At 36.1% G+C, this 10,688-nt stretch overlaps 1 protein-coding gene across 1 annotated transcript; it reads left to right on the plus strand.

Moving 5' to 3' along the window:
- Positions 1–2,942: 2,942 nt before the first annotated feature.
- On the plus strand, positions 2,943–10,302 carry LOC149815169 (pleiotropic drug resistance protein 1-like). Its single transcript, XM_089989880.1, has 24 exons — positions 2,943–3,289; positions 3,397–3,517; positions 3,607–3,695; positions 3,772–3,856; positions 3,955–4,114; positions 4,196–4,272; positions 4,643–4,696; positions 4,779–4,869; positions 4,988–5,289; positions 5,430–5,711; positions 5,809–6,125; positions 6,319–6,479; positions 6,603–6,706; positions 6,787–6,943; positions 7,031–7,147; positions 7,249–7,364; positions 7,471–7,803; positions 7,909–8,199; positions 8,406–8,489; positions 8,570–8,703; positions 8,873–9,100; positions 9,185–9,356; positions 9,471–9,725; positions 9,810–10,302. Exons 1-24 carry the CDS (start codon positions 2,958–2,960, stop codon positions 10,083–10,085), a joined length of 4,338 nt encoding a protein of 1,445 aa, XP_089846006.1. The 5' UTR covers positions 2,943–2,957; the 3' UTR covers positions 10,086–10,302.
- Positions 10,303–10,688: the final 386 nt, after the last annotated feature.

The following is a 10,688-nucleotide window of genomic DNA, read 5'->3' on the forward strand; positions in this document are numbered from 1 at the left end:
TTGATAAATACTAAACATTTTTTTTGTTCCATTATTACCAAGAATTACCAAATGGAGAAAACATAATAGGAAATGGTTAATTTATTTAAAAGATGTTGATAAAGTATTTTGGTTTTGTTGTAAGTTATTCACATTGAAACCTAATAAAATTCAATTAACTAATGAAGAAAGTAAAGATTAAAAGAACCTTAGTAGAATATTAAAAATGCATGAAACATCAAGTGATCATATTACTAACATGAATGCTTGGGTTGAGTTAGATAAAATGTTATTAGAAAAAAAACAATTGACAAAAGTATTCAAGAAGAAATTCATAGAGAAAAAGAACATTAGAAAAAAGTTTTGGTAAGGATTATTGCCGTTGTTAAGACTTACAAAAAATAACCTAGCATTTCGTGAACGTAGTGATAAGATATATAAAAAAAACAATGGAAACTTTTTAAGTTTAATTGAAATGATAGCAGAATTTGATCTAACAATGAAAGAATATATGAGACGTATTAAAAATAATGAAATACAAAATCATTATCTTGGACATAGCATACAAAATGAATTGATATTATTGTTAGCTAATAGTGTTAAAAATATTATTATTTCAAAAATTAAAAAAGCAAAATATTTTTCAATAATACTTGATTGTACACCAATGCGAGTTATCAAGAACAAATAACGCTTATTTTAAGGTGTGTTGATGTTTTCACTATTTCAATACAAATAGAAGAGTTCTTTTTAGATTTTTTAGATGTTCATAACAGATCTGGAAAAGGTCTTTTTAATGAATTAATAAATGCAATAAACGATCTTAAACTTAATATTAATAATATAAGATGATAAGGTTATGACAATGAATCTAATATGAAGGGAAACATCAAAGTGTGAAAAAAATAATATTAAATTTAAATTATAGGGCATTTTATGCACCATGTGGTTGTCATAATCTTAACTTAATCTTTAGTGATATGGCGAATTCTTGTCCTAAAGTTGTCTTTTTTTAGAATTATGCAACATATTTTTTGTTCATTTTCTTTTACAAAATGCTGAAAAATTTAAAAGACACTTTCATTTCTAAGTCTTAAACTATATTCTCTGTAACACAATGGGAAAGTCAGGTAGAAAGTGTTAAAGCATTAGTATACCAAATACCATACATAAGAGATGTATTATTTAAATTATCAGAAATTAGGCAAGATGCTAAAATAAGAATTGAAGTAGAAAGTTTAGTTACACGTAACATAGAAGATTTTGAATTTTTATTAGGGATGGTTATTTGGTATGATATGTTGTTTTCCGTTAATACAATTAGTAAAAATTTGCAATATAAAGATATGCATATTGATGTTGTCATAAGTCAATTAGAAGGCCTTCTTAATTTTTTTAAAAAAATTTAGAGAAAATAGATTTGAATATCATTAACTCGTGCCAAAGAAATTGCAAGTAACATGAAGATGGAGCTTATTTTTTGTGTAAAACATAAAATTAGGGAAAACCATTTTGATGAGAATGTTAGTGATGAATCTATGTAGTCAGTGGAAGAATCTTTTAGAATTAATTATTTTATATTTATTGTTGATCAAACCATCTCCTCCATTAACATTTGATTTAAACAATTTCAAAAATATGAAGATTATTTTGGTTTTTTATTTGACTTAGAAAAGCTAAGAACATTAGATGATGAAAGTTTAAAAGCTTGTTGTGTTAAACTTGAAAGTTTTTTAAAATTTGATATATATTTAGATATAGATGATAGTTAATAGTCTTAAAAAAAATTTAGAAAAAGGGATAATGAATTCAATCGATACACTAACTTTCATAAAAAGATCAAATTCTTTTTCAAATACATATATTGCTAATAGAATACTCTTGACCATCATGTTACCATTGCTTATGCTGAAAGAAGTTTTTCAAAATTAAATTTGATTAAGTCATATCCAAGAATAACTATGTCACAAGAAATATTAAGTGGATTAGCTATGCTATCTATTGAAAGAGATATAATGACAAAACTTGTCTATAAAGATTTAATCAATACATTTGCATCATTAAAAGCAAAAAATATTCATTTTAGATAATATTTTATATTTTTTGGTGTAGTATGATGAATATATATATATATATATATATATATATATATATAAACCTAATTAGTAAATATGAAAGATATTAAGAATTTAAATAAAAAAAAGGTGCAACCCCTTTAATAAATAAAAGAATTTTTATGTACAATAAAAAAATATTTAAGGCCTCACTTGGAGGCTTCGCCTGGGCCTCAACTTCTCTTGAGCCACCCCAGATTTGAATATGCCACATCCTAGGTGGAGGTTGATCCAGATCTTGCTGGGTCTATGTAACACCCAATTTGATCTAAGCGGATCCATGTATTGTTATCTCGTATCAACATGAATCCAACCAGGGTACTGCAATAAACGTCGCAGATTCTGTACTTGGGGTTGGGGATGAGACCATTGGGACCCGCAATGTGATTCGTTGTCCAGGCTAATCAAGTCAATATTGGACCAGGATCCAATCTTTAAATGGACTTAATCCAAGTTACCACGTTGAGAGAGAGAGAGATTTTCCAAAGTCACGAGCCTGTTGGCTTCCGCCACCTTCTGGTAAATCTTTCTCTAGAAGGGGGAGGGTGTAACCTGCTTCGCTCTAGAAGGGCTATAAGCATTCAAAAGTCACGAGCCTGTTGGCTTCCGCCACCTTCTGGGAAATCTCTCTCTCTCTCCACCAATATAAGAAGGGGAGGACAGCCATCTTCTCCTTAGGCACCACCCAAGATTTCATCATCTCTCTCTCCACCAATATAAGTGGAGGACAGCCCTCTTCTGCCACCCAAGATTTCATCATATCTAAGTTGATCTTTGGATCTGTGTGTCCCAAGTTTTTTCATTCTTCATATTGAGATTTAGTTTGTGGGTGTTGGATATTGGAGCTCCTAGTGGCCTGGAGAAATGGAGACAGGGAGTGATATTTACAGAGTTGGGAGTCTTAGAGCAATGGGGTCATCTACTGTGTGGAGGAACAGTGGTAGTGATGCCTTCTCCAAGTCTTCCAGAGATGAGGATGATGAGGAAGCGCTCAGGTGGGCAGCCCTCGAGAAGCTGCCCACCTATGACAGGATCAGGAAGGGGATACTCAGTGAACATCAAGGTGGTGGGCTCACAGAAGTGGATGTCCTCAAGTTTGGGCTTGAGGAGAGGCAGAATTTGCTGAACAGGCTCGTCAGAGTTGCAGACGAAGACAACGAGAAGTTCCTTGTCAAGCTCAAAGACCGAATCGATCGGTAATTCGTGAGATTACTTCAAGATGGATGTTTTCATATCACAAATTAGTCCTTCATGTCCTGGATTTTAATGGGTGTTTTTGCTTCTTAATGCTGTGGGGTTTTAGAGTTGGAATTGATATGCCAAAGATCGAAGTTCGGTTCGAGAATTTGAATGTTGATGCAGAAGTTTATGTTGGTAGCAGAGGACTGCCCACTTTGCTGAATTCTGTTGTCAATGTGCTAGAGGTAATTATAAATTTTCACCAATCTATATAGATGAGAAGGGACAAATTCGACTTAATGACTTACGAATTTTCTGAATTTTGCATGGAAAGAGTTCCTTGAACTTCCTCCATATTCTTCCAAAGAAGAAGAATCTGTTGTCCGTTCTTCATAATGTCAATGGAATCATAAGACCTGAAAGGTAAAGAATAAACCAATCTACTTTTCCCTAAAAGTTTTTGGTGTCAGAATTACACTTGCTAGCTTATAATTTGCAGGATGACGCTGGTTTTAGGCCCGCCAAGTTCTGGGAAGACCACTTTGTTGTTAGCTCTGGCAGGAAAGCTCGATTCAAGTTTGAAGGTACTGACACAACCATCCAGTTCTTCATTTCATAGCAAATTAGATGGTAAAACTTGTTTCAGAATTGATGGTTGTCCATTTTTTTTTTGAAACATTAGATGTCTGGAAGAATAACATATAACGGACATGGTTTGGAAGAGTTTGTTCCTCAGAGAACCTCTGCATATATTAGCCAGCATGATCTCCATATCGGAGAAATGACGGTCAGGGAATCCTTAGCTTTCTCTGCTAGATGCCAAGGAGTTGGTTCACGTTATGGTATGTAAAGTTTAAGTTAATATATTAACACATAAAGCTTTATGCATTTCTTTTGTGTTAATTTCATTTCCTTTGAGGCAGCTATGTTGGAAGAGTTGTCTAGAAGGGAAAAGGAGGCCAATATTAAACCAGATCCTGATCTTGATATCTTCATGAAGGTAGGATGCATAGACAATGTACTTCCCTCCATTTTTATTTACATTTATGTTTTTGACAAGCAGGGTTCATGTTACTTTTCCGATCTGTGTTTCTTTTTCATATTGGTCTCTCTGCATTTTGTATTCCCATCTAAATCATGTTTAAATTTCTCATTCCCGAAGTTTTTTTTGGCTGCTTTGCTCTTCTATATTTGTCAGGATTGATGCTTGCTTCACAGAAGCATCATGCATCATTCTATATCTCAGCTCAAATTTAATCACCAAAAAACTAAAAACATTCATGTGCAACTCATAAACGGAGATAATACAAAAAGCTGGAATCTGTAATGAGGCTTAGATTTTCACGGTTTCAACTTTCAACCTGTTGTAGGCTGCATCACTGGAAGGACAGAAGGCCAATGTAGTGACAGACTATATGCTAAAGGTAGGTGTCAATAATGATTTTCCGTATTATCCCAAGATTAACTATATTTCTCGATTTTCAGTAACATCGTTTATAACACCAGATACTAGGTCTAGATGTGTGTGCTGACACCATGGTTGGAAACGAAATATTCAGAGGAATTTCTGGGGGACAAAAGAAGCGTGTAACAACAGGTAGAAAGAATAGGCCTAATTTAAGATACACTGGAGGTGTATATGATTATCTAAGTAATTTCCTTTTCAAGCAAGCAATGTCAGTTACAATGGTAGCTCATTCATGATTTTTTTCCAGGAGAGATGGTGGTTGGACCATCGAGAGCCCTATTCATGGATGAGATTTCAACTGGTTTAGATAGCTCCACTACTTACAGAATTGTGAATTCCATCAGACAATATGTTCATATTCTTGGTGGCACAGCTGCTATTTCCTTGCTGCAGCCAGCACCAGAGACCTATGATTTGTTCGATGACATCATTCTTCTATCTGATGGGCACATCATATACCACGGTCCTCGTGAGCATATACTTGAGTTCTTTGAATCTATGGGCTTCAAGTGTCCTGAGAGAAAAGGTGTTGCAGATTTTCTACAAGAAGTAAGCTCTACCAAGATTCCATGATTGACAGTCTATTCCATTTCCTGTAACTGAAAAATATAAATATATCTCATTTTGTTGAATATTTGCATGTGTATATATGTAACATTCTGATGAGGTAATCTACTATAATTTACTAGGTAACATCCCGTAATGATCAGAGGCAGTACTGGATGCACAATGAGGAAACTTACAGATTTGTACCTGTGAAAGAATTTGCAGAGGCATTTCGTTCATTTTACATTGGACAGAGACTAGATGCTGAACTTCGTGTACCATTTGACAAGAGCAAGAGCCATCCTGCTGCATTAACAACTTCCAAGTATGGTGTTAGCAAGAAGGAGCTGTTAAAAGCATCCTTCTCAAGGGAAGTATTGCTAATGAAGAGGAATTCTTTTGTCTATATTTTCAAAATGACGCAGGTGAGCAGTGATAGATGCCTGCTCCCAATTCTGAAGAATATTTTAACGATCTTTCATGAGTTGCTCAATCGTTTTATATATTTTAATCTTGTTACAGCTTACAGTCGTCGGCTTTATCACAATGACACTCTTTCTACGTACTGAGATGCACCGGAACACTGTGAATGATGGAGCAATTTATCTGGGTGCTCTGTTTTTTGCACTAGTCTTACTTATGTTCAATGGCTTTGCTGAGCTTTCTATGACAATTGCAAGACTGCCTGTTTTTTATAAGCAAAGAGACTTGCGTTTCTATCCAGCATGGGCGTATTCACTCCCTGCATGGATTGCTAACGTTCCTGTATCAATTGTTGAGGCTGCTGTATGGGTGTTTTTGACTTACTATGTGGTGGGTTATGATCCAAATGCTGGCAGGTGAGGCATTAATTTCATTTTGAAGATTATTTATATCCCTGATTAAATCATGGCCTCTTTCACATTTTCTGCATAAACAAGAGAATATTGTATGAACAAGAAATAATAATCTATTGCTTCCCTTAGTTGGAATCTAATGCAATTCAAATACAAAATGTTCTAACATGAGCACCCTCCCATGCTGTAACTACAGGATGTTCAGGCAATATCTTCTGCTTCTATCAATTAACCAAATGGCATCTGGTCTTTTCCGTTTAATTGCTTCCTTGGGCCGTGACCTGATTATTTCAAATACGTTTGGATCCTTCGCAATGCTTGTGATTATCGTTCTTGGTGGTTTCATACTCTCCAAGGGTAAGGCTACCATATGGTTGTTTTCTTTCTTTCCTTTTCTTATAGATGCATCCTTCTTTATTAAGATGTAAGCATTTTCTTAAAAATTATAGTTATTTAGTGAATCTTATTCATTTGCAACAGATGATATTAAGAAATGGTGGATCTGGGGCTACTGGATTTCACCACTTATGTATGGGCAGAATGCCATTTCTGTGAATGAATTCCTTGGGAATAGTTGGCGACGAGTAAGTCTTTGATCCTATGCTGAAGCATATCATGGCTGCATTGAGAATTGCATTTCATCTTCAACCGATTTGATTTGTAGGTTCTACCGAATTCAAATGTGTCACTGGGCGTGTCAGTCTTGGAAGCACGTGGAATGTTTCATCAAGGATACTGGTATTGGATCGGAGTTGGTGCACTCTTTGGATACACTTTACTCTTCAATGGACTGTTTACCGTCGCTCTTGCTTATCTCAAACGTAAGTTCCAGTTTTAATTTCTGTCATGGGATACATGGCCTTAATGTTACTTATCAGGCTGGCCCCACGATGGCTGTGTGCATGCAGCTTTTGGAAAATCACAAGGAGTTATATCCGAAGAAGCATTAAAGGGGAAACAAGCTAATTTGACTGGAGAAAATGTAAATTTGGAACTATCCTCAAGAGCAAGGAACATCCCTGAAGGTAATCGGACTTTGATCAATCCCAAGCGTTTATTCTTAATTGGCAGCAAATCACTGTGCTTTCTATGAATAGTTGATAAAATATGAAACTGTCTACTCCAGCTCAACCAGAATATATTACTGAATCTGTTCATAGCCAAAAGAAAGGAATGGTCCTTCCATTTACACCTCTATCCATCACCTTTGATGACATCAGATACTCAGTAGACATGCCACAGGTAAAGCTAAATTTTCTGAAAACACTATGTGATCTGGGTGCATTCTTTTCTTTTTTCAAATTTTTAATATCAGAACTGTCTTTTAAGTGAAATCTGAAATCTGTAGGAAATGAAATCTCAAGGTGTTATGGAGGACAAGTTAGAGCTTTTAAAGTGTGTAAGTGGGTGTTTCAAACCTGGAGTATTAACAGCCTTGATGGGTGTAAGTGGAGCTGGCAAGACTACATTAATGGATGTGTTAGCAGGAAGAAAAACTGGTGGATATATCACAGGAAGCATCAAAATATCAGGTTATCTAAAGAAACAGGAAACATTTGCTCGTATTTCTGGCTACTGTGAGCAGAATGACATCCATTCTCCCCATGTTACCGTATATGAATCCCTTGTCTACTCAGCATGGCTTCGTTTACCTCCTGAAGTTGACTCTGCTACAAGAAAGGTTAGAACTGACAATTGTCAAGCGTATCATGAATGATCTTCATTTCTTGTAGTATCCATCTGGAAAATGTGCTTCCTATCTTACTGCAAAGATCAATGTGTGCAGCTATTCGTTGAGGAGGTTATGGAACTTGTGGAACTGACATCATTGAGGGGATCCATTGTGGGGTTACCTGGTGTAAATGGACTCTCAACCGAGCAACGCAAACGGTTGACAATTGCAGTGGAGCTTGTTGCTAATCCCTCCATAATATTCATGGATGAACCGACCTCTGGACTTGATGCCAGAGCTGCAGCAATTGTGATGAGAACAGTAAGAAACACAGTTGACACAGGAAGAACTGTGGTGTGTACAATTCATCAACCCAGTATCGACATATTTGAAGCATTTGATGAGGTAAGACACAGTCATACATCTCTGTAGATGCATAAAAGTGCATAACTTTTATCAATGGACAATGCATGCCTTGTTAACAATGATATGAAATCATTATGTTAAGAAATTAGCCAAACTGCGCACATGCAAGTAGTTGCATATTAGTTGTGAGTTCTTGGAGGCCGACCCTCTTCCCTACTTGAAGTAACTTCTCTTATGAATTTCAGCTATTCCTAATGAAGCGAGGTGGAGAGGAAATATATGTAGGTCCATTGGGCCAGCATTCATGTCACCTAATTGAATACTTTGAGGTGAGGCATACTAATTTAGTGCTCAAAATTTGTTCCTTCTTCTTTGTGCCAAAGATAAATCAAGTTGTGGTTTCTTCTAGGGAATTGATGGAGTTAGCAAGATAAAAGAAAGGTACAATCCAGCAACATGGATGCTGGAAGTGACAACAGAAGCACAAGAAAACATTCTTGGTGTAGACTTTGCTGAGATATACAGAAACTCTAATCTGTATCAGTGAGTATACTCTTACTTATATGCTTCGTATTATGTCTGTCTATGACATGGATTAGTTTGCTGTGAATCAGAATAGTCAAGTTGGAAGTAACATAAGGCATTATGTTCATGATTTAAGCATATGGCTTGTACAAAACATCCATAAAATTTCATATTGTGATTTCTGCAGGAGAAACAGAGCACTGATAAATGAACTGAGTTCACCTCCACCTGGGTCTAAAGATCTCTACTTCCCAACAAAGTACTCGCAGTCCTTCATCACTCAGTGTTTAGCATGCCTATGGAAACAGCACTGGTCTTACTGGCGTAACCCTCCATACACAGCTATACGGTTCTTCTTCACAACCATCATAGCCTTGATGTTTGGGGCTATATTTTGGGACCTTGGCATGAAAAGGTATTACGAAATTGATTCAATGTATTTCATGTAATAAAGTTCTTAAACTAGAGTATATACATCTGATTTTTGTATTCTTCACAGGAGTAAGCAGCAGGATCTGATCAACGCGATGGGCTCGATGTATACCGCCGTTCTATTCATTGGTATAAACAATGGATCATCTGTTCAACCAGTTGTAGCCATTGAAAGAACTGTCTTCTATAGGGAGAGGGCTGCTGGAATGTTTTCAGCACTGCCATATGCTTTTGCACAGGTAAACTGCTGTCTTTTAATTCATAAGACTCCCTATATTAGTCATATTTACTAACAATAAGTACATATTGTCTCTGTATTTCCACAGCTAATAAACATTGGAATGTATTTGCAGGCTGCTATTGAAATACCATATGTTTTCGCTCAAAGTCTGGTCTATGGGGTTATAGTATATGCAATGATAGGATTTGAATGGACTGCTGCCAAGTTTTTCTGGTACCTATTCTTCATGTTCTTCACACTCCTGTATTTCACCTACTATGGGATGATGGCAGTTGCAATGACTCCCAATCATCACATCGCATCCATTGTGTCTTCTGCATTTTATGCAATTTGGAACCTCTTTTCTGGCTTCCTCATCCCACGTCCGGTATGTGATCATCTGCACCTCTGTTTATTCTGTTAGATATTTTTCAGAATGGTGTTGTTAAATTACCTGTTCTATGCTTTTCAGTCAATGCCAGTGTGGTGGAGATGGTACTATTGGGCATGCCCTATTGCCTGGACCTTGTATGGGCTAGTCGCTTCACAGTTTGGTGATGTAAAGACTAATCTAGAAGTGCTCACCTCCACAACCACCACCATGACAGTGGAGGAATTCATAAGGTCTCATTTTGGGTTCCGTCATGACTTCTTGGGTGTGGTGTCAGTAGTGGTTGTAGGATTCTCCTTGCTGTTTGCATTTGTCTTTGCCTTCTCAGTTAAGGTTTTCAACTTTGAGAGAAGATAACAGCCCTTGGAATATTGAATCAATTTGAAATAATTGTAAGATGGATTGATTCAGTAATGGAAGAAGAGGTAGTGGGCTGAAGGAGATCATATCTAGTTATATCAGCAACTGTAGGAGTAAATTCTATCCCTTTTGTTGACATTGATTTGTATAGTGACTTCCTACTGCAAATATACTTTGTCGCAGTTTGGAGATTGCATGATGCTTTTTGTACAGCTCTTGAGCTACCAATTTTTATTTGGATTTGTAATACTGGCTGTTGGTTTGATAATGAGAATGCTATTTGAATGTTGTAATATACAGGCCATTCAGAACTTCAGATTGTCATCTGGACAATGCTGTTGGGTCACAAAGAGTGTTTTCCACTCATGAACCAATATACATCTATTCCAGAACAATATACATTAAGACTAGAATTAACTCTATAAGACCACTATGACCAACCATTTGGAGGGTAGCTTAACTGCACATGAATTTGAGCTTTTAAAACTAACTAATAATGTGCTTGCACAGAGAGAGAGAGAGAGAGTTCATGCACAAGGATTTCACATTGATTCTATAACTTGAAGAAACATGGACATAGTGTTATATAAGTATGTGATA

This window comes from Nuphar pumila, chromosome 15, assembly GCF_984573655.1.
Source record: "Nuphar pumila chromosome 15, dmNupPumi1.hap1.1, whole genome shotgun sequence".
Classification (NCBI taxonomy): Eukaryota; Viridiplantae; Streptophyta; class Magnoliopsida; order Nymphaeales; family Nymphaeaceae; genus Nuphar; species Nuphar pumila.